This window comes from Equus caballus, chromosome 24 (assembly GCF_041296265.1).
Source record: "Equus caballus isolate H_3958 breed thoroughbred chromosome 24, TB-T2T, whole genome shotgun sequence".
NCBI classification, from domain to species: domain Eukaryota; kingdom Metazoa; phylum Chordata; class Mammalia; order Perissodactyla; family Equidae; genus Equus; species Equus caballus.
This window is the reverse complement of record NC_091707.1, coordinates 59099617-59123075: the sequence shown is the minus strand read 5'-3', so window position 1 is coordinate 59123075 and position 23459 is coordinate 59099617. Positions and strand designations below refer to the sequence as shown.

The following is a 23459-nucleotide window of genomic DNA, read 5'->3' as shown; positions in this document are numbered from 1 at the left end:
CCAAGTGCCAGCCCCAGCGAGCCGGTCTCTGTGCTGTCCAGACTGGTGGCTTTCCCTGGATTGTGTACACTGGTGGAGGATTGTGTCCCCATTTTGTAGGCAGAGACACTGAGTCTCAGAGCAGTGAGGCGGAGCCCTGAAGCAACATGGAGCCTCTCTGGCCTCCACAGGGCCGGAGTGGCCATGCCACATGCTTTGTGTGGTGGTCTGACAGGCTCTGGGTCTGCCCTGCTCCACCAGGTGGGGGGCCCACAGGCAAGAGGGCTCTCATGAGCCATTCTCCAGCCTGAAAGTGCCCATGGCAGGGCGGGCACTGAGGAGGAGGCAGTGGAGGTCCCCCTGGGCTGGGTACTGACCTTCCTGACACTTGAAGGAGGCGGAGTCTCAAAGCCATCTCTGGTGATGGCCTATGTGTGCCTGACCGCACCCCCGTTCTCTTCCTGGTGGGGAAACTGAAGCTGGACAGCTTGCTCCTGCCCCAAGCCCTCAGGAAAGGGGGCGGGGCGGGGTCCAGGAGTGGATAGGAGGGTCCAGTGCCCCAAAGCCCCCTGACTCCCCCGTGCACTGGAAGCCACGTGTGCCCACCCCACCTGGGCCTCATGGTGCTGGACCTGCAGCAGGAATGCCCCCGAGGCCTTCTCTCCTCTGGCCAAGCTCTTCCATCCTGGGCCTGGCTAGGAGCTGCCTCTTTCAGGAAGGCCCCTGGATTGCTGGGCCCACCTCTCGCTCTCCTTCAGCTTTCGACCCTCTCGGTACCCTTTCTCCCGTGCCTGCGCTTTGCTGAAGGTCTCTGTGTTTCAGGTGCAGCCTGCGGCTGGCTTGCCTGGGGGTGGGGAAGTGGAGCCAGGAAGGAGAACCATAGACAGGTCCCTGCCACTGACTCCAGGGGTGAAAAGCTGGGATCTCCCAGCTTGGTCCTCTGCCAGGGGAGGGGGAGGGGCAAGAGAAGGCAGACTATAAGCTCAAGGCTAATGTCTGGGGGGTGCCTGCCCCCCACTGGGACTTGGGAGGTCACACTTCAGGCAGCAGGGATTCACTGCTGTCCACCCAGCAAAGGTGAGTCAGGCACGGCTCCTGCCATCAGTGCAGCCTCGGGCGCACAGAGGAGTCAGCGAGGGCTTCCTGGAGGAAGGGCCACCTGATGGGGAGAGCAGGGAGTACAGAGGCCTGGAAAGAGCATTGGCAGGGGCACAGGGTGAAGGTGGGAGTTCAGGGTGGAGAGGGGCAGGGGCCAGGCTGCTAGGAGGCAGAGCTGTGTTCTGAGGGCACTGGGGAGTCCCAAAGGGTTTCAGGGCAGTCCCCATGGGAAGGGGTGAGCCCAGGTTGGGAGGAAGGGGAAGTGGAGGAAGCTGAGGACTGAGTGGGGGAGGTGGGTGGGGCGAGGCCACAAGGCTAGGTGTGGACAGGGAGCCTGAGCTGGAAACACAGTGAGAACCAGCTGTGCTTGCCTGACCTCCCCCTGTCCCACTTGAAGGGCAGCTGCCCCTTTGGGGGGAGGGTCGGGTCACACGGTGAGCCTTCAGGGGCATCCCACCTGCCCCTGCCTCTACTTCCAGGTTTCCTTTTGTTTTTCTTTTTTTGGAAGCCACAGGTGGCTGGGAGCCAAATGTCTGCCTGCTGGGATAAATATTTAATAGTCAGAAGCACTTTCTAAAATGGAAAAATGGAGCTGGGCACAGAAGCCCGAGGGGCTGGGGCGGGGCCGGAGGTGGTGTCCCCCCTGCGCCCACACCCTCACCCGCTGGCCAATCGGTTCCTGCCCTGCAGGGAGCCAGAGGAGGCCATGCTGACCTCAGTGTGTGCATGTGAGAGTGGGGGCGGTGTTGGCCCCCCCCTTTGCAGAGAGCTTTTTGGGAGGCACTGGGGCAGGCACATCACGCCGAGAGGTGATGACGGAAGTGTAGGCAGAGCTGCTGGCTCCCCGCCGCTCGGCCGTTTGAGGCAGGACCCCTGGGAAGGGTCCTCAAGGTGCACTCCTGCCTGGACACAGCGCCGGATGTGGGTGTCCATTGCCGAGAGCACTGCCGAGGCTCAGAAAGGAGTGGGCTGGAGACAGGACTCCTGGGGTCCTCATCTGGGCCCTGCTTCCTTGTTGGAGCAGTGGGGTTGCTGGGCTTGCTCAGGCCCACTGTCTGCTGGAGGGGCTGCCCAGGCAATGGCAGCTGGCCCCATTTGGCCAGGGCAAGGCCCCTTTGTTTGGGGCTTGAGCCCCCAGCTGGCCGCCTGCCCAGGTGGGGGTTAGACTGTGGGCTGCATGCATCCAGTTCTGGGCACTCTGCCCCCTCCTGCATGTCCCCTGACCCCGGCGATGGCCTTGTTCTCCAAGATCTGCCTGCCTTGCTGGACCCCTCCTAGGGCGGGGAAGAGGATAGCCTCCCACGGGCGCCTGGCTGCAGGACCCCTCGAGGGTGGTTCCCTTCCCAGCAGGCCCTGCTTCTGGGTGGCACCAGCACCCGAGGGTTCCTCCGTGACACATCCCCTGAGAATGCCAGGCTCCGCCCCAGCCTCCTCCCCAGCTGATTCACTATCAGCTGCCTTAGCCCTGCCTGGCCCCTGCCTGCAGCTGAGTTCCATTGGTGACTCTAGAGGGGCCGGGGGTCTAGGCAGCTTTGAGTGACAAACGCCCATGCAGCTGGCATCGGTGGGCACATGCTGGTCAGCCTGGATCTTAGGACCCGTGATGTGGCAGCTCAGCAGATGCCCTGCCCACTGCCACTTCAGCTGGCCCAGCACCTTCCTGCCCACTGAGCCTGGCCACATGGAGCCAGGGTCCGGCAGGTGGGGTCCCTGGGAGCTGAGGTGGCTGGGCAGGGCCTTGCCCAGAGCCCTTGCCTGCTGGGGAGCCAGGGACGCCCCTGGCAGGACTGCATGCCAGCGCAGGGGAGGTAAGGGCGGCTCCTGGCTCTTGCCCCTACAAGGTCACAGTGGGCCTGACCCGGAGCCCTGTGCTTCCAGCCTGACTCCTTCCCTGCCCGTCCAGTGCTCCCGGCCGGCCTTCGTCTGCACTGTCCTGCCAGCACGCACCCTGAAAGCCTGGGAGCCACATGTGCACAGCACAAGGCTGCTGGCGCTGGCTGCCTGCGGGGAGAGTCCAGGGTGGGAGCTGGGAGGGCGCTCGGGACAGAGCAAGCAGAGGTGCCCACACTGGGAGTCTGACGAGGGCCTGTCATCAGGAGAGCAGAGCCTAGGGTGTTGGGGTGGGTGCAGCCAGAAGAGAGGCCCCAGCCCGCAGGCTGCAGGGCAGCTGGGGGGCTGGAGGGGCGCCTCCCCTGGCTGCGAGAGGTGGGGTCCTGACCAGGCTATGGCGATGGTCCAGGGCCGGGCGGCAGCAGGGCAGCCAGGGGAGGTGGTGGGATTCAGGAGGATGGGGGCGTGCCTCGACTGGTTTGGGGCACCCAGGCTCAGGAGAGAAGGAGCGGAGTGGGCCCCTCTGTGCCAGCACCCTGCTCCCTTCCAGCTAGCTCAGCCTCTGGGCGGGTGCTGAGTCAGCTAGCCGCCCTGCCCCCAGGGCGTGATGGTCTGGTGGGTGTCAGGGAGTAAACAGAGCTCCCAGGTGAGAACTGTCTGGGCCGTGGGGGCGAGTGGGATCTCTGCCAGCAGGCCTGGCCAGCTTTCCTGTCTCACTGTAAATAGAGTCGTTTGTGACCCGCTAGGTTTGTAGGGAAGGGGAAGCTGGCAGAGGCCTGGGTGCCATCCCTCCTCCCAGGACTGGGGGTCTGCCCAGAACCTCTCACCCTGTTTGCGCCCCAGTGCCCCAGGCTGGCCGGGACCTTCTCCCTACCTGGGAGCCCTCTGAGCAGCCAGGGCTCTTCCCTTGCTGTCTTAGGCCACTCCTGGCTTCTCGTGTCCGGGCTGGGGACCCGGCTCCCCACCGGCTCCTTTCCGTGCCTGCTGCCCTCAGCTGCCCCAGGAGCCCCCAGCTCTGCAGCTGCCTTGCTGACCGTGGCCTGGTGTGGCGGGCGGGGGTGTGGGCGCAGGCCATCCCATCACTGCCCTCCTTGGGGCTGGGCCTGACCCTTCACTGCCCTTGAACCCTAGGCAGGGCCCCTCAGCCGTGACGGGCCTGCTCTGACTGCTTGTGGGGCACAGGTGCCCGCAGATAGTGCCCCCTCCCCCCACGGAGCATCCCCCCATGGGGCCACAGGGCACTGCTTGTGGGTGTGCAAGGCGGGACAGCCCTGGGATCCAGCAGGAGACCTGCAGCTGGCAGAGCCAGGGCAGTCCTGCTGGGGCCTGCAGGGCCTCTGGAGCCCACAGGGGCTTAGAGAAAGGGTCCAAATCCTCCTAGCCCCTCCGCGCTTGGGGGGCTGAGGGTCCCGGGGGATGGCAGGGTGAGGTGACAGGAGGTGGCAGGCCAGGCAGTCAGAAGTCTGGGGAGCGGCTGGCTTGAGGTCTTCGGACCTGGGGACTCCTCAGCCCCCACTTACACCCAAGTGAGTGGGACAGGGTTAAAAAGGCTGGTTCCGGGGCCCCACCACGCCCAGCTCATCAATGCTCTGGAGCATTGAGGGGTGGGGGCTGCTGAGTCTAGGCTGAGAGGGCGGGAAGGGGGCCAGGGTCAGGCTGCCCTCGAGGGGCACGGGCAGGTGGGCAGTGGCAGAGGCCACGTTCCCCAAGGTTACTGGCCCAGGTCATGGGTGGGCTCGGTTGCCCCGGCTCTGGCCTTCGTGGCCTCGGCTGTGGAAGGAGCCGGCTGTGCCCTGGGCAGGGTTCTCAGAAGAGCCTGGGGGCTTTGTCACCAAGGTGCCAGGTGGAGCAGGCATCTGTGCCCATCTCGGGTCCCTCCTGGAAGGGCTCCGTCTGTCCCTTGGGCTATCCCTCCACTTGCCTGCACCCTGCACCCCAGCCCCGCCAGTTCCAAGCCTCTGCCTGGGCACCTCCTGGGAAACTGAGGCGCAGGGCCTGTGCTAGCCTGCCAGAGGGTCCTGTCTGACATTGGAGTCTGTCCACCTGTCTGTCCACACAGCAGGACTGGACTGGACCGGACTGGATTGGGCAGGGCGGGTGGTAGTGACTCAGACATCCCTGTGCTGGGCGGGCGTTTCCTCCCTCAGTCAGCTGCTCGGGCTGGGTTGGGGGGGGCTCTCTGGGGGAGGGGTGGGGTCCCCAGCTTCTTGAAGCTGGGGGGGAGGGGCCTGGCCCAGCCAGGGGCCTGTAAAGGGGCCATCCACTCCCTCTGGTGGGGCCAGGGGAGCTTGGCAGCTCTGGGCCTGCCTGAGAAGGAGGCCTGAGGGCGGGCAGCAAGGGAGGGGCTGTGGAGGGGCGGGACCAGCGGGCAGCGAGGGAGCCGCCAGCCTGGGATCTTCACTTCTGGGCAAGTTGGGAGGACGTCGGCCTCGGTAAGCGGCTGCTGTGCTGTCTTCTGTCCTCCCCCTTGCCCCCCTGCCCCCAGCCCCCTTCCTGGTCCAGCCCTGGGGTGCCTGCCTGGCTCACCACCCAGCGGGCCTCTGGGGTCCGGGTGTGGGGCTCAGGGGCAGGGGGCAGAGCTGGGCTGGGCCTCTCCCTGACCCCCTGCCATGCCCTGCCCCAGCTCCAGCTGATGTTGGAGGGGCAGGCGGGCCAGGTCATTGTGGCCAAGGGTAGACAGTCCCAGGACAGGCAGATCACCAATGTTGACCATGTGACTTGCAGGGGGTCCTCAGATGCTGGCTCTGTCCTTGTTTGGTGCACCGGGGTCCCTGGCGGGGTGTGGGAGGGAGGGTCAGGCAAGCCCAGGCCTGTTTACGTGCAGGTGCCAGGCGGGTGTAGGGGCTCTGTCACAGGGTCACACTGTGCCGGGGGTCTGGGTGCTGGCCTTTGAGCCCAGAGAGAGAAATAGGTTCGGGCCCACTTGCCCCTCTGGGGTGGACAGGAGCATGGGGCCGCTCCTTTCTGCTGCTGGGGCCCTTGCAGTTGGTGGGCTGGTGTGCCTGCTCTGGGCCTCAGTTTCTCCAGGTGCAGAAAGAAATGCGCTGCGCCCACTTGCTGCCCCTCCCAGTGCCCCCACCCCTAGTGCCCGCAGACTGGGCGGGACTCGCCCCTTTCCAGGAGATCGGCCCTGCTCCTTCCCTCCTCTCCCCATCTACTCTCTGCACTAGCATTCATTATGTACCTACTGTGTGCCAGGCTCTGAGTGCTTGGTGAGCAAAGTGTTCCAGGGGCCAGGGACCGGCAGGGGCCAGAAGCGATGGCAGGGTGGCCAGGCTCAGTCCTTGAGCTGGTGGAGGAAGCTGCATGTGAACAGTGCAGAGGGTGGGGGAGAGCCTTGTCTTGGAGTGCTGCTCGCTGCTCGGAAGGTCTGGGGTCCAGGTAGCAGCCTGAGGGCTGGGGCGCTGCAGATGCTGAAGGACCAAGCTTGGAGAGGCTCCAAGGCCAGGCTGACCGATGGGTGGCACCAGGGAGCTACGGAGGGGTGTGGCGGGAGAGGGTGATGTGTAAGCCTTGTGGTTTCAGCTGGGGCTGCAGTGGGCTTGGCTGTGGGGTGGGTGTGGGTTCCTCGCCCCCTGGTGTAGGGGGACTGAGGCTGGTTTCCTGGCCCTCCTGGAGCCTTGGAGGCAGAAGCAGGAGCCCAGGCCCGCCTCCCCAGGCAGCAGTTATCTTGAGGAACATCAGGAGGCATGGGCAGGCCTCGGTGCCTGCGGGTGTTGCTTGGGAAAGTCTGAAGGTCTCATGACAGTAAGCCGAGCCATTTTCTCGTGAGCTTCCAGGATGGGGTGAGGCCCCAGCATCTGTGTGGGCCCGGGGGCACTGGGCTGCAGGCCGGAGGGCAGCGTCCCTGAGGGGCAAGCCGGCCTCGGGGGGGTCCCACTCCCACAGCTCCCTGGGCCCACAGGGGTCCTCTCCTGGGACTGTGCACTGGTGCTCTAGGGAGGGTCCCAGGCCCAGACACACACGTCCACATGTACCCTTGCACGTGAGCACAAAGACCCGATGAGCAAACACCCTTGGCCACATGTGCCTGCACACACACACACTCGCACGCACACCCAGGATGGACCTCTTAGGTCACCATCTGGGGCCCCCTTTGTGGCCCTTTTCCCTGCCAGTCTCAGGGTTCCCCAGTCCCACCATTGCCCTGGTAGCATGCAAACGTACCCCTCATACCTGGCCCCACCTGGAGGCTGGCGCTGGGCCCCAGGGGCAGCCAGTTTGGATGCAAATTTGGGTTTTATTTAAGCAAAATTGCCCCACCCATGGGTGGCCCTACTCTGGGCCTCCAACAGCTCCCACTTGGCCAGGAGCAGGTGAGGAGGACCCAACTTGGTCTGGAGCCCTGTGGGCAAGGTGAGTCGAGAAGTCCGCCTGGGCAAATGCCCCCTTCCTGCATCCCCCTCCCCTCGGTCCCCCAGCCAACGTGGCGTCCGTGGCTCTGCACCCTTCCCAGACATACTTACTGGAGGCCCCACTCCAGAATATTCCAATGCTTGGGAGTGAAGCTTTTCTGCTGACCGTGGGCCCGACCCCACTCACCCGATGTCCCCATGGAGTGTTTAAGTCCTGACCCAGAGTCCCTCCCCTGGGGACCCGTCTGCAGGGCAGGAGTGGCATGTTCCCATGGAGTTTGAGGTGAAGGACCGGTTAGGGTTAGGAGCTGGGTGGATGTGCAGCCCAGCCAGAGTGCCGGCCCACGGCAGGGCCCCGAGCTGCAAGGAGGGGGAAGGGCATCTGGGGAGGTACCAGGTGCCAGCAGCCACACGTGATGGGCCTGGCTCAGCGTGTCACCTCCACGTTCTCCTACATGAAGCAGGGCTCTGGTGACTTTATTATTATTAGTCATTATTCAAGGTGACTGCCGGGCTGCCCTGTCGGCAGAGCCTGTCTGTGGGGCCACTGTGGGGGGGCCGGGGCTGGGTCAAGCAGGCTGATGGGACACCTCCCCTGCACTCAGCTGAGGTGAGGGCCCCTCAGGACCTGGGGCCTGGGAGGATGAAGCTCTGGGGGTACTGCAGTGCCTTCTCTTCCCTCCCCAGGGGCGCAGGTCCAAGGCTGGCCGGGTAGCTGGAGCCTTGCCCCGTGGAAGGCAGCATTTCCTCCTTCCTGTCTGTGTGTCCCTGGGCCAGGCTCTGGCCAACCTCAGGTTCTGCCTTAAGGTTCTGTGCAGAGGGACCCATAGCTTAAAACCATAGCCTGGCAACCTCCCAGCGGGGTGGCCTTGGGCTGGGCCTGCTGCCTCCCTGAGCCCTGTCCTCCATGCCTGTGGCGGGCACAGGGCTCAGTGCCACGAGGGGTGGTTGAGAGGGTGGGACAGGGCTGTGTGGGCCCAGCCGGCAGGACAAGGCTCGTGGGCCAGCTGGAGCAGGGCTGGCTGAGGTGCCCCACCCCTTGGGTTCCCAGCGCAGGGTGTGCCCCATCACCGCCACCGCTGTAAGCACCTTTCCTCAGTCCCTCCCTTGACGCCCACGGGGCTCCCCTGGAGCAGGTTTAAGGGTGTAGCCCTTGACGCCCACGGGGCTCCCCTGGAAAAGATTTGGGGGTGCAGCCCTTGAGGCCCACAGGACTCCCTTGGAGCAGGTTTGGGGGTGCAGCCCTTGAGGCCCACGGGACTCCTCTGGAGCAGGTTTGGGGGTGCAGCCCTTGACGCCCACAGGACTCCCCTGGAGCAGGTTTGGGGGTGCAGCCCTTGACGCCCACGGGACTCCCCTGGAGCAGGTTTGGGGGTGCAGTCCTTGAGGCCCACGGGACTCCCCTGGAGCAGGCTTGGGGGTGCAGCCCTTGACGACCACGGGACTCTCCTGGAGCAGGTTTGGGGGTGCAGCCCTTGACGACCACGGGACTCCCCTGGAGCAGGTTTGGGGGTGCAGCCCTTGACGCCCGTCGGACTCCCTTGGAGCAGGTTTGGGGGTGCAGCCCTTGACGCCCGTCGGACTCCCTTGGAGCAGGTTTGGGGGTGCAGCTTCTCAGGGCTGACTACCGGGCCTTCCACGGCAGTCGGCCCCCCAGCACTGGGCGCCCAGCCCCAAGCCCCACCGCTGGCCAGTCCGCACTCCCGGACCTGGCTCCCCTTCCCCAGCAGCCTCGGTCCAGGGCCCTTCCCGGTCTGCGCCACCGCCGCCCCCAGGGACCCGCCTGCTCGCCAGAGGGGGCGGTCCGTCCTTGTTTTGTTGTCTGACTCAGCGGCGGCGACTGCGGGAGGAGAGGGCGGCAGGGTTTCTGGGTGGAACCGGGAGCTCCGCAGCCCCCCATGCCCTCTGCAGGGGCTGCCCTAGCCCCCGCCCGCCGGCCGGCAGGGACCCTCCGACGCCCCTCAAGCGGCCCGGGTGGGGCGGGCGGGGGAGTCATCCCCCGCAGACTGGACCCGTGGACGGTTGGGGGCGGGGACACTGCCACGTTTGGACCCAGCCCCCGCCGTGCCCCTTCTCCACCTCCTGCTGGCTGAGCCACCTCGGGCAAGTGGCTTCCCCTCTCCCGGCCTCAGTTTTCTCATTGTTTACCCACAGCGCATTCACTTTGGGGATCAGAGGTGAGGGTCTGGGCACAACTGGAAGGGAAACTGAGGCCGGAGAGAATGGAGTCAGCTGCCACTGCCATTGGCTACCGCGCAGGGGAGCAGGTTCATGGGGAGCAGGCTCTGGTCCCTGCCACGCCCTCTGGCAAGGCCCCGAGGCGGAGTCAGCGCCTCTCGGCCGCCCTCCCCCGCCCCGCCCCCTCCTCGCCTCCTCCTCTTCGACCCCTCCTCCCCGCATCCCCCTTCCGCACTGCGGCGCGTCAGCTTGTTCTGGGTGGGCAGAAGGGCCCTCGGGCATCCGTGGGGAAATCAAGGCTCATTGAGGGGTGAAGCTTGCTCAGGGTCACACAGCAAATTGGCCAGAACGCAGCAGCCAAACGGCACACCCGCTCCGTGGGGACGGGACGCGCCCAGTCGCGGTCAGGCAGGGTGCCCATCCGGTGGGCCAGGGGCTCGTTCCCTCCCCGCTCCTGGCTCTACTGGCTGGGGTTGGGGGAACCTTGCAGGGCGGGAGTGGGCCCTCGTGTCCCCTCGTCACCAGCAATGCGGTCACACCAGGGAGGCCGGTCCTGAGCTGCTGAGAGATGGGTGCTGTTCCTTTGAATATTTCGTACAGTTGGGGGTGGGGGGTTGGGTCTGTTTGCGGGCAGGGTTTAAGTAAGGCATTTGATTGTTAAATCGTTCCGGAACTGTTCGGATGGTCTGTTTTCTCCCCGTGCCTGTTGGCAGGGTGTTTCTCTAGGAATATGTCCAATTCGTGTAAATTTTCAGATTTGTTGGCATAAAGTTTATAATTTCCTCATTTCAGTTTTATGTAGAATTTTAAAAATTTTTCATGAAAAAGGGTACACGTCCTAAGTGTGTCGCTTGATGCGTTTTCCCCAAGTGGACACACTGTGCAGCCAATACCTGTGTTGAGAAGGAGACCCTTAGGACCACCAGAGGCCCTGCCCCACACCTCTGCGCTCCTGCAGCGCTGCTGACCCGAGCAGGGCCGTATAGAGTCGAGCTGCGTGTGTGGAGTTCTGTCTGAGCACCGTGCACATCCAGCTGTATCTCCACGTTGTATGTGAGACTCACCCACATCCCACAGAAGTAGTCCCCTCCTTTGCAGTGCCATGTAATACTCCATTGGACAGATACCCACTTTTCTTTTTCATTCTGCTGTTGCTGGACATTTGAGTCCTTGCGATTTCTGGTTCTACGATAGTGCTGGCGTGCACGTTTTTGTACCCGTCTTTTGGGGACCATATGCCTGCGTTTCTGTTGGGCATACACTCGCATGTGGAGCTGCAGGGCGGGATGTGTTAGACTAGGAGGCACTGCCAGGCTGTTTTCCAAAGTGGCTGTGTTGGTCCATCCATCCCACTGCCTACGACGTGGGGCAGTTCCAGGTGCCCCATGTGCTCCACACTGTTTTGTGTGGTTGGCCTGGTTCATTTCAGCCATTCTCCTGGGAGTGCAGTGTGTCTCCTTGTTGTCCTGATGGGTGCGGACACTGAGCACCTGTCCACAGGTTGATTGACCAGTTGGCTGTCTTGTTTTGTGAATTGCATTTCCAGTGTTTGTTTGCCCGTTTTTCTGTTGGGTTGTCTGTCTTCTTTCGGTTTTGGAGAATTCTTTGCATAGTCTGGGTGGGAGCCCTTTGTTTGGTAAACGTATTGCAAATCTCTTTGCCCAGTCCCCTCCTTGACGTTTCACTCCCTCAGTAGTACGTTTTGATGAACAGAAGCTCTTCATTTTAGCGCAGATTTATCAGTTGTTTCCTTTGGGGCTAGAGCTTTCCCTGTCCTGGTTAAGAATTGTTTCCCTACCCCCAAGGTCATTTCTGTTTATCTGCTGGATGCCTTATTGTTAAACCTTTAACTTTGGATCTGCAATCCACGTGAAATTGATACTTTCTTGTGGCTGGCCTAGAGGTTGAGATTAGTGTTTTCTGTGTGGATATCTGATGGACCCAGCACCTGTTATTGAAGAGATCATCCGTTTCCCACAGCTCTACGTCTGTATGAGTCCGGTTCTGGGCTCTTTGTGGCACTGGTTTTAATTCGCATTTTCCTGATGACTAAGGATGTTGACCATCTTCTTGTGCCTACTGGTCCATCTTCTTTCGTGAAGTGTCTGTCCAAATCTTTTACCCATTTTTGATTGAATTTTTTGTCTTTAGTATTAATTTGTAGGAATTCTTCTGGATGTAAGTCCTTTGTCAGACACATGCGTTTCCTTTTCATTTCCTTAAGAATGTCTTTCAAGACCAGAAGTATTTAATTAATTAATTAATTTTTTAATTGCGGTGACATTGGTTTATAACGTTATATAAATTTCAGGTGTGCATCATTATATGTCAATTTCTGCATAGATTACATCATGTTCACCACCCAAAGACTAATTGCCATCCATCACCACACACATGTGCCTAATCACCCCTTTTGCCCTCGTCCCTTCCCCCTTGCCCTCTGGTAACCACCAATCCAATCTCTGTATGTGACTGAGAAGTATTTAATTATGATGAAATGTAATTTGTCACATTTCTTTTATGACTCACTCCTTTTGTATCCTGCTTAAGAAAACTGTCTCCCCCAAGGTGACAGAGAATTTCTCCTGTGTTTTCTCCTAGAATTTTTATAGTTTTAGGTTTTGCATTTAGCTCTGTGATTCATTTTGAGTTGATTGTGATGTGTATGTGAAGTAAGGGTTCAGGTTTTTGTGGGGTTTTCCCCAATAAATATTCAGTTCTCCCAGCACCATTGTTAAAAAGACTGTTAATTTTCTATTGAAATAACTTGGCTGCTTTGTCAAAAATCAGTTGACGTACAAAGTATGTGACTGTTCTGGACTTTCTCTTCTGTTCCATTGATCTTTATGCTTATACCACACTGCCTTGATTCCAGTGGGGGTCAGGGAAAATTCCTGGTATGATTTAAATTATTTTAAATGTATTGAGACTTTGTGTTTTTGTGAAGAAGGTTAGCCTTGAGCTAACGTCTCTTGCCAATCTTCCTCTTTTTGCTTGAGGAGGATTGTCGAAGAGCTAACATCTGTGCCAGTCCTCCTCTGTTTTATGTGGGATGCCGCCACAGCGTGGCTTGACGAGTGGTGCTGGGTCCGCACCTGGGATCCGAACCTGCGAACCCTGGACCACCGAAGTGGAGCATGTGAACCTAACCATTATGCCACCTGGCCGGCCCCATATTGAGACATTTTTAATGAGCCAGCATGTAGTCTGTCTTGCTGACTGTCCCACGTGCACTTAAAAGGGATGTGTATTCGGCTGTTGTCAGTGGGGTGATGTCTAGGTATTGATCTGGGCTTCCCGGTTCTATTTCGTAAGGCTGTCACTACTGAGAGGGGTGCAAACTCCTCACTGTAATTGTGGGTTTGTCTATTTTTCCCTGAAGTTTCACCAGTTTTCACTTCAGTGTTTTTAACCTCTGTTGTTAGGTGTAGACAGACTCAGGTTTATTATACTTTTTGGTGAATTACCCCCTTTATCCTTATGAAATGTTGTGATTAGTTTTTGCATGGTATATATTTTTCTTTCCTGTCACTTTTGACCCATCTATATCACCATATTTATAGTCCACTTCTCGTAGATAGCATATAGTTAGGTCTTGCTTTTTTATCTCATCAGATAATCTTTACCTTTTGATTGGCATTTTAAGTCTCTTCATATTTTTTTTTTTCTTGAGGAAGATCAGCCCTGAGCTAACATCTGCCGCCAATCCTCCTCTTTTTGCTGAGGAAGACTGGCCCTGAGCTAACATCCCTGTCCATCTTCCTCTACTTTATGTGTGGGACACCTACCACAGCATGGCGTGCCAAGCAGTGCCATGTCCGCACCCGGGATCTGAACCGGCGAACCCTGGGGCACTGAAGCAGAACGTGCGCACTTAACCACTGGGCCAGCGGCCCGGCTTCAGTTTCTTCATATTTAATGTAATTGTCGATATGGTTTGTTTTAATCCTCCCACCCTGTTGATTGCTTTCCATTTTCTCCCATCCGTTCTTTGCTCCTCTTTCCTTACCTTGTTTTAGCATTAATTTAATATATTTACCCATATGTGATTATTCAATAACATACATAATACACATGTATTGTATATACTTATTTTATGCTACATATACATCATATATATTTATATATACACAATATATACACTTGTACATACTTATATATAATGTATTGGTTTTAGTATCCCATTTTCTTTCCACACTGGCTTATTAGCTATGCATTTTTTTAATGGTTGCTCTATGATTTATACTATTTATAGCTTACTCGTCACAGTACCCTTCAAACAGCATTGTTCTCCCTCACGGATAATGTAAGCGCTTTACAGCAGTAACTGCCATTACCCCCACCCCGTCCTTCATGTAGCTGTCACGTGCCTTACTTCTGCATGTTAGTTCTGCATTTTCTTATTTTTGTTTTATGAAGTTAATTATGTTTTCCAGCTCTATTGAGAGATATATAATTTACGTATCAGAAAGCCCACTTGTAGTAAGGGTTCAGTTCATTTGTTTTTAGTCGCTTTATAGAGTTGGGAAGCCATCACCACAGTCCAGTTCTAGAACATTTCTATCACCTCCAAATTCTCTTGAGCCTGTTTATAGTCAGTGCCTGCTCCCACTCCTAGCGCTAGGCAACATTTGCTTAATTCTGGTAAACTATAGAAATTTTGATCCAACGTATCTCCTTTTTCCTCTCCATCCTTTTTGCTATTGTCACATATATATTACATCTATATATGTTATGATCTCAACAATATGGCATTAGAATTATTGCCCTATATGAGGAGTTGACAGACTATGGGCTGTGTGCTAAACGCAGCCTGTTACTTGTTTTGTGCATAAAGTTTGGTTGGAACGCAGTTTTGCTCATTCGTTTATGGGTTGTCTGCAGCTGCTTCTGTGCTCCACGCGTCAGGGCTTGGATGGCCTGCAAAGCCTAAAATAGCTACTGTCTGGCCTTTTGCAAGAAAAGTTTGCCAACGCTACTTTATACAATCTTGTGTCTTTTAAAGAAGTTAGGAGATGGAATGAGGAAAAAGATTTATTTATAGAGTCTTTTCTAGTTGCCCACATTTTTACCATTTTCTCCATTCTTCATTTCCTTCTGTGGATTTGAGTTGGTATCTGGTGTTGGTTCCTTTAGAATTTCTTATGAGGCAGATCTGCTTCTCCCAGTGACTTCTCCCAGACTTTGTTCATTTGAAATGTCTTTATTTTGCAGAATCATTTGCTAGACATGAAATTCTTGGGTGACAATGTTTTTCTTTCAGCAATTTGAGTATGTTGCTCCACTTTCCTCCAGCTTCCCTGGTGTCAGATGTAGATTATATGGTTGAGCTCTTATATGGGATGGGTCGTCTTTCTCTCTCTGCTTCCAGGATGTTCTCTTTCTCTTACACGTTTGGATGGTGATGTGTCTGGGTCTGGATCTCTTTGTGTTTTCCTCTTGGAGTTTGTTGAGCTTCTTGGATCTGTAGGTTGTTTTCAGCCATTATTTCTTCAAATATTTTTCTGCCTCTCCCCTCCTTTCCTTCTGAACTTCTACTGCACATATATTGGTATTCTCATAGTTGTCCCACAGATCTCTGAGAGTCTGTTCATTTTTTCTTCAATCTTTATTTCCTCTGTTCTGCAAATTGGTTAATTTCTCTTAATCTACAAGTTTTTCAGTTCTTTCTTCTGGCACCTGAGGTCTGCTGTTGAACCCCTCTAGTGAATTTTTAAGTCTGGAATTTTCACTTGGCTTTTTTATAATTTCTGTTTCTTTATGACATTCTGTCTTCATTGAGCCATTGTCATCATATTTTCCATTAATTCTTTAAAGGTTTCCTTTGGTGTTTTTTAACAGATTTATAGCAGTTGCTTTGAAGCCGGTGCCAAATCCAACATCTGTGGACGTTCAGACACAGTCTCCATGACTGCCGTGCTTCTCTGTGTGGGTTATACTTTCCTGTTTCTTTGCAGGTTGTGTGACTTTTTGTTGAAGGCTGGACATTCTAGGTTACACACTGGAGCAACTCTGGAGTCTTGTTCCCCTCGGGGTGGTGGTTATTGTTTGGTTTGTGTGTGTATTTACTAACTTTTTTGGTCTAAAGCTGTGAAGTCTGTCTACTTTGTCTGAGCTCCCCCCATCCTGGCTCACTGCCATCTGACCCGATGTCACAACCTCCCTGGCCCAGTGGGTGTGGGTCTTCCCCCACCCCTGTATGGGCACTCAGACCTGGTGTCCAGGACGGGGCTCCACCACCTCCATGGTATACGTCTGCTCCTGGGCCCTGACCCCCAGTGCCTCTGTCTGATCTCCCCACCTGCCTGGTTCCACTGACTCAGCCTCTCTCTCCGCAGTGTCTGACCGGCAGCTGCAGCCCGGGGAGCCAGACGCAGAGACTGAGGAAGACCACTCTGTAAGTGAGGCCGGGGGAGAACCCATGTCCCCCTCATAGCCCTGCCCCCATGCTTTTGGGGTCTGAGCAGAGCCCGAGTGGCTGAGGGTAACCTGAGTCTCTCTTGCCAGGTGACTGAAGGGCCTGTGGACGAGAACATTCGGCCCCGACCACAGGGGTCCTCACCTGTCTATGAATGTGCGACTGAGGGTGCCGGCTTTGGACTCCCGGTAAGCCTGCTGGACAGAGACCCACAGGCTGAGGGAAGGCCCAGATGTGGGGCCACAGGTGGCCCTGTCTCCTCCTGCATCACCCTGTGTGGGCGACTCACTCGTGGATCTGAGCAGCCGTGCCACGCTGCCCTGCTGCCCACTGGGTCACAGCTGTGCCCACTTGGCTGTCTTCTCTGACTCCTGCACCCTCGCCCCGGGACCTCTCCCTGCAGTTGGATAAGACATGATCGGGATGGGGCATGGGTGTGTGTGACCTCGTGCTTCTGTGTGCTGCGGGGTACAGGCTGTGTGTGCACACATGCCGTCTCTGGAGAGGAGACACAGACAGGGTCCCTGCAGCCACCTCTGGAGACGAGGAGGAGAGGAGGGCCTTGGAACAGACATGTTTACTAACAGACTCGTTCTTATCCTGCTTGTATTTCTTTCTACCCTGCTCCACACAAAACCCCCATTACTGTGGGGTTTACCCTGGGTATGGCCCTGTCAGGAAGCACTGAGGCCGGGAGTCACCATCTCCCTGGAGGGCCCCAGCTCCCTCTGCACACAGCTGTGGTCTGGGCGTTCTGGGCCCTTTGAACTGGGGTCTCCCAGCATCCCCAAGTCCCTCTTGCTCCCTGGGCTGCTGGGTAACCTCCAATGTCTGTGGCTGCAGGAGGACACGCCAAGCAGGCAAGTCTCCTCGGGGAGGAGGAGATCCTGGTGGAAGCGGGATTCAGGGGACTCACGGACGTTTTCCAGGATGAGTCGCCCAGAGGTGGGTACAGTGGGAGATGAGGGTCAGGGAGGTAGGCCCCTTCCTAAGGGTTCCAGCCAGGGAGGCAGGGGAAGCACCAGAAGGAGGGGAGCAAGGAGGCCTGCCGTGAGCCCCTGTTCCCATCCTCCCGTCAGGCCTGGGTCCTGGCTGGTCCAGGCTTTCCCCAAGACCCCTCTACTCCTGTGATGAAGAGCACAGCCTCCAGGCCAGGTGGACCTGGGTGCACAGACCTCAGTGTTCCCAGCTGTACAATGGGTGAGGCTGCTGCCTGCTGCGTACACGGGTGCCGGAAGGTGCTAGAAGCTGTGGGCACCCAGTGTGGTGGGGTAAGGCAGCCTGTTCTGTCATGGGTGGCCCCAGCCATTCTAATGCTCTGCCAGCTCCCGACGCCCCTGTCGTGTCTGAGGTCACCAGACAGGCTGTTTGCTGTGCTTTCCTTGGCATTTATGACCTCCTTGGTTTCAGCGCCACCTGCCTTGTATGTGATCAGTGCTTGGAGCGAGTGTGAAGAACAAACAGGGAGCCGACGGGGGTCACTTTGGCCCCTGTGCACAGAAGCCTCTCCTCTCTGCCCTCTGAGCCTTGCAGGGCTGGATGGCAGCTGAGAACAGGCTGCTCCTGAGTCCTGGCAGGTGGAGGCGGGGACAAGAGGAGGTCGCTTCCACCTGAGGCTTCCTGCAGCTGGCTTCATTTAAAGCTTGGAGACAGCCACCTGGGCCCAGCTGGCTGGGGGCCACTACCCTTGCCCTGTGTCACTCGGATGCTGAGCAAGACTCTGGGGTCCTCATCCTCAGGGGAGGTATCCCCCAGCACTGATGCCCATGGTGGGACAGGCACATGCTCACCACAGCCCTCATGTGCTTCTGCTCCAGTCCATGCAGGAGGCAACAGAGGTGACACTGAAGACCGAAGTGGAGGTTGGAGCCAGTGGCTATAGTGTCACCGGCGGCGGGGACCAGGGGATCTTTGTCAAGCAAGTGCTAAAGGATTCTTCAGCTGCCAAGCTCTTCAACCTGAGAGAAGGTGCCATGACCGTCCCGTCCCTGGGGTTCCCCATGGTCCCCATCAGGATGGGAGGGACCTGGAGGGGGATGGGGGGCCACATCTGGAGCTCAGGATGACCCCCTGAGACTGCTCAGCTGTGTCCAGGCTGGGGCCACCCGCCGTGCTGCGTTTTCTCACCTGTGAAAGAGCGTGGACTCCTTCGTACCTGGGGCTCGTTGGAGGGCAGGGGCTGGGCAGCCTGGGTGGTGTCCCCTTCTCCTTCCTGTGCCCCTGCAGACCCCTTGCTCACCATGATGGTGAGACCAGGGGAACTGAGGCCTCAGGCCCCCCTTGTCTTTGTCTAGGCGACCAGCTGCTCAGCGCAACCATATTCTTTGACGACATTAAATATGAAGATGCTCTCAAAATCCTTCAGTACTCAGAGCCGTACAAGGTTCAGTTCAAGATCAGGCGGAAGCTTCCTGCCAGAGAGGATGAGGCGTGGGCGTCCAGCAGTGCGCAGCGTGGCCCGCAGGGCAGCGAGAAGCAGGTCAGGCAGCCATGGGCAGCAAGCCTGGGCCCCAGCAGGCCTCCCCAGCCCTGGGCCGAGGCTGGGAGGGGCCGACCCCCCTCCCCCCGTCTCCTGAGCTCAGGGCCTCAGACTCCTTGTGCTGGCACCAACAAGTTCATTCTCCCTGTTTCAGGCCAAAGATGTTGGTGATGGGTCCACAGAGACCCCCACGAAGACGCTGGAAGGAGATGGAGACCAAGAGAGACTCATCTCGAAGCCCAGGGAGGGCAGAGGCAGGCGGCCCCAGAAGGAGAGGCTCTCCTGGCCCAAATTCCAAACAATAAAGAGCAAGCGCACACCAGGGCCCCGAAGGTCACACAGCTCCTCGGAGGCCTACGAGCGGGGGGATGTGCCTGACGTGTCCCCCACGAGCACAGACACGGAGGCCCAGCTGCCCGCAGAGGAGCAGGAGCAGAAGGCAGGGCCAGGCGGCCAGCGGAGGAGGAGGTTCCTGAACCTGAAATTCAGGATGGGCTCAGGGAGGGGCCTGGCACCAGTGGGGCGACCAGACAGAGGGGTCCAGGGTGGGGCAGTCCAGGCCGGGGTCCTGGAGGAGGCGGGACCCGGGGATGACGGCCGAGAGGACACCCGGGCTGTCCCACACGGCAGGAAAGAAGACAGGACAGCGGAGGTGGAAGAGGGGATGCCTGCTTTGAGCACGCAGCAGCCAACACAGCTTGGCCACCCCCGAGAGGGAGCCGTGGGGGAAGGGGCAGCCCTGGTACCCGGACGTGCAACAATGACAAAGGAGGCGAAGGTCCAGGAAGAGCCAGTGCCTCAAGGGGGAGCCGATCAGGGTCCAGCCCCAGGAGTTAGTGGGGAGGGCCAGAGAGAAGGGGTGCAGGGGCTGGAAATAGGGATTGCCAGACTGTCTCTGAAAGACACCGCAGATGAAGACATCACACAGAAACGCGAACCAGAATTCCAGATCCGAATCCCGACGTTAAAAACACCCAAGTTTGGATTCTCCAAAGAAAAAGGGCTAGGGACAGAAGAAAGCAAGACTGCCCCACAGCGGGGGCTCATGGAGGAGAGAGAAGGAGAGACAGACACTGAGGGGGCCAGGGAAGGCCCCGAGTCCGTGCCAGAGCAGGAAAAACGAAGAGCAGAGGAGGACGTCTCAGCACACAAAGGAGACGCAAAGATGGTGGAAAAGGCTGGGGAGGGAAAGATGAAAATGCTCAAGTTCAAGAGGCCCTCCTTTGGGTGGTCACCGGTAAAACATCCAAGGACAGTGGGAGGGAAACCCACTAAAGAAAGAGAGAAGGAAATAGGAGGCAGCATCACACTTGGAAAGTTGGACGTAGAGATAAAAGACACAGACGCAATAGGTGAAGACACAGAGACGCATCCACCAGAAATAACAGGAGAGAGAGAGGAAAAGATGAGGATGGAAGGAGAAGACACGCAGGGAGAAAAAGACGTGGCTGTAAGAGACAGCAAGTTCAGGATGCCTAAGTTCAAGATGCCGTCCTTCGGCGTGTCGGCGCCGAGCAAGTCCGCCGAAGCCTCGCTGGACGCGTCCCTGCCCAAGGTACAGGCCGACGTGTCCCTGCCCTCCATCCAGGCCGACGTCAAGACCGGAGACCTCAGCGTGGAGCTCCCCTCCGCCGAGCTGGAGGTCAAGACTGCCGGCGCGGGCATGAAGCTCCCGGAGGGCCCCGGGCCCGAGAGAGAGCCCCAGGAGCCCGCCGCCGGAGCCGGACTCAAAGGGCACCTGCCCAAGGTGCAGATGCCCAGCATCAAGATGCCCAAGGTGGACTTCAAGGCCCCCCAGGTGGACATCAAGGGCCCCAAACTGGACGTGAAGGGCGCCCATGGCGAGGTGACGGCCCCCGGCGTGGAGGTGTCTCTGCCCAGCGTGGAGGTGGACGCCCGGGTGCCGGGTGCCAAGCTGGAGGGCGACGCGTCCCTGGGGGACAAGGAGGTGGCCGCGAGAGACAGCAAGCTCAAGATGCCCAAGTTCAAGATGCCGTCCTTCGGCGTGTCGGCCGCAGGCAAGGACTTGGGGACGTCCGTGGACGTGCCTGCGCCCAAGGTCGGGGGGGAGGCGACCCTGCCGTGCGTGGGAGCCGAGCTCATAGCCCCAGAGGGCAGCGTCCCAGTGCCATCTGCTGAAGTCCGCCTCCCAGGGGGAGAGCTGGAGGTGGCCCTGCCCGAGGGAGAGGCGGCGGGGGCTGAGCTGAAGGGCAAAGCCGAAGGGGCGCGCATCAAGACCCACCTGCCCAAGGTGCAGATGCCCAGCATCAAGATGCCCAAGGTCGACTTCAAGGCCCCCCAGGTGGACATCAAGGGCCCCAAACTGGACGTGAAGGGCGCCAAGGGCGAGGTGACGGCCCCCGGCGTGGAGGTGTCTCTGCCCAGCGTGGAGGTGGACGCCCAGGTGCCGGGCGCCAAGCTGGAGGGCGACGCGTCCCTGGGGGACAAGGAGGTGGCCGCGAGAGACAGCAAGCTCAAGATGCCCAAGTTCAAGATGCCGTCCTTCGGCGTGTCGGCGCCGAGCAAGTCCGTCGAGGCCTCGCTGGACGCGTCCCTGCCCAAGGTACAGGCCGACGTGTCCCTGCCCTCCATCCAGGCCGACGTCAAGACCGGAGACCTCAGCGTGGAGCTCCCCTCCGCCGAGCTGGAGGTCAAGACTGCCGGCGCGGGCGTGAAGCTCCCGGAGGGAGAGCCCCAGGAGCCCGCCGCCGGAGCCGGACTCAAAGGGCACCTGCCCAAGGTGCAGATGCCCAGCATCAAGATGCCCAAGGTGGACTTCAAGGCCCCCCAGGTGGACATCAAGGGCCCCAAACTGGACGTGAAGGGCGCCCATGGCGAGGTGACGGCCCCCGGCGTGGAGGTGTCTCTGCCCAGCGTGGAGGTGGACGCCCAGGTGCCGGGCACCAAGCTGGAGGGCGACGCGTCCCTGGGGGACAAGGAGGTGGCCGCGAGAGACAGCAAGCTCAAGATGCCCAAGTTCAAGATGCCGTCCTTCGGCGTGTCGGCCGCAGGCAAGGACTTGGGGACGTCCGTGGACGTGCCTGCGCCCAAGGTCGGCGGGGAGGCGACCCTGCCCTCCGTGGGAGCCGAGCTCACAGCCCCAGAGGGCAGCGTCCCAGTGCCATCTGCTGAAGTCCGCCTCCCAGGGGGAGAGCTGGAGGTGGCCCTGCCCGAGGGAGAGGCGGCGGGGGCCGAGCCGAAGGGCAAAGCCGAAGGGGCGCAGATCAAGGCCCACCTGCCCAAGGTGCAGATGCCCAGCATCAAGATGCCCAAGGTGGACATCAGGGCCCCCCAGGTGGACATCATGGGCCCCAGCGCGGACCTCAAAGGCCTCAAGGGGGAGGCGACGGCCCCCGGCGTGGAGGTGTCTCTGCCCAGCGTGGAGGTGGACGCCCGGGTGCCGGGCGCCAAGCTGGAGGGCGACGCGTCCCTGGGGGACAAGGAGGTGGCCGCGAGAGACAGCAAGCTCAAGATGCCCAAGTTCAAGATGCCATCCTTCGGCGTGTCGGCGCCGAGCAAGTCCGTCGAGGCCTCGCTGGACGCGTCCCTGCCCAAGGTACAGGCCGACGTGTCCCTGCCCTCCATCCAGGCCGACGTCAAGACCGGAGACCTCAGCGTGGAGCTCCCCTCCGCCGAGCTGGAGGTCAAGACTGCCGGCGCGGGCGTGAAGCTCCCGGAGGGAGAGCCCCAGGAGCCCGCCGCCGGAGCCGGACTCAAAGGGCACCTGCCCAAGGTGCACATGCCCAGCATCAAGATGCCCAAGGTCGACTTCAAGGCCCCCCAGGTGGACATCAAGGGCCCCAAACTGGACGTGAAGGGCGCCAAGGGCGAGGTGACGGCCCCCGGCGTGGAGGTGTCTCTGCCCAGCGTGGAGGTGGACGCCCGGGTGCCGGGCGCCAAGCTGGAGGGCGACGCGTCCCTGGGGGACAAGGAGGTGGCCGCGAGAGACAGCAAGCTCAAGATGCCCAAGTTCAAGATGCCGTCCTTCGGCGTGTCGGCCGCAGGCAAGGACTTGGGGACGTCCGTGGACGTGCCTGCGCCCAAGGTCGGCGGGGAGGCGACCCTGCCCTCCGTGGGAGCCGAGCTCACAGCCCCAGAGGGCAGCGTCCCAGTGCCATCTGCTGAAGTCCGCCTCCCAGGGGGAGAGCTGGAGGTGGCCCTGCCCGAGGGAGAGGCGGCGGGGGCCGAGCCGAAGGGCAAAGCCGAAGGGGCGCGGATCAAGGCCCACCTGCCCAAGGTGCAGATGCCCAGCATCAAGATGCCCAAGGTGGACATCAGGGCCCCCCAGGTGGACATCATGGGCCCCAGCGCGGACCTCAAAGGCCTCAAGGGGGAGGCGACGGCCCCCGGCGTGGAGGTGTCTCTGCCCAGCGTGGAGGTGGACGCCCGGGTGCCGGGCGCCAAGCTGGAGGGCGACGCGTCCCTGGGGGACAAGGAGGTGGCCGCGAGAGACAGCAAGCTCAAGATGCCCAAGTTCAAGATGCCGTCCTTCGGCGTGTCGGCGCCGAGCAAGTCCGTCGAGGCCTCGCTGGACGCGTCCCTGCCCAAGGTACAGGCCGACGTGTCCCTGCCCTCCATCCAGGCCGACGTCAAGACCGGAGACCTCAGCGTGGAGCTCCCCTCCGCCGAGCTGGAGGTCAAGACTGCCGGCGCGGGCGTGAAGCTCCCGGAGGGAGAGCCCCAGGAGCCCGCCGCCGGAGCCGGACTCAAAGGGCACCTGCCCAAGGTGCAGATGCCCAGCATCAAGATGCCCAAGGTGGACTTCAGGGCCCCCCAGGTGGACATCAAGGGCCCCAAACTGGACGTGAAGGGCGCCCATGGCGAGGTGACGGCCCCCGGCGTGGAGGTGTCTCTGCCCAGCGTGGAGGTGGACGCCCAGGTGCCGGGCGCCAAGCTGGAGGGCGACGCGTCCCTGGGGGACAAGGAGGTGGCCGCGAGAGACAGCAAGCTCAAGATGCCCAAGTTCAAGATGCCGTCCTTCGGCGTGTCGGCGCCGAGCAAGTCCATCGAGGCCTCGCTGGACGCGTCCCTGCCCAAGGTACAGGCCGACGTGTCCCTGCCCTCCATCCAGGCCGACGTCAAGACCGGAGACCTCAGCGTGGAGCTCCCCTCCGCCGAGCTG

At 59.6% G+C, this 23459-nt stretch overlaps 1 protein-coding gene across 24 annotated transcripts in view; it reads left to right on the top strand.

The window, feature by feature from the left end:
- Positions 1-23459, top strand: part of AHNAK2 (AHNAK nucleoprotein 2) — a 39371-nt gene that overhangs the window by 2679 nt on the left and 13233 nt on the right. For 16 of the 24 annotated variants that reach the window (XM_070249727.1, XM_070249729.1, XM_070249722.1 and 13 more), the window contains exons 2-8: positions 15779-15837; positions 15948-16046; positions 16702-16803; positions 17676-17826; positions 18153-18337; positions 18492-20114; positions 20619-23093. In XM_070249727.1, the coding sequence (XP_070105828.1) occupies positions 15779-15837; positions 15948-16046; positions 16702-16803; positions 17676-17826; positions 18153-18337; positions 18492-20114; positions 20619-23093 (4694 nt within the window). Of the gene's footprint in view, positions 1-5040; positions 5340-15778; positions 15838-15947; positions 16047-16701; positions 16804-17675; positions 17827-18152; positions 18338-18491; positions 20238-20618; positions 23265-23459 lie in introns of those variants that run through there. The other 8 variants (XM_070249719.1, XM_070249733.1, XM_070249725.1 and 5 more) reach the window with 8 other exon arrangements.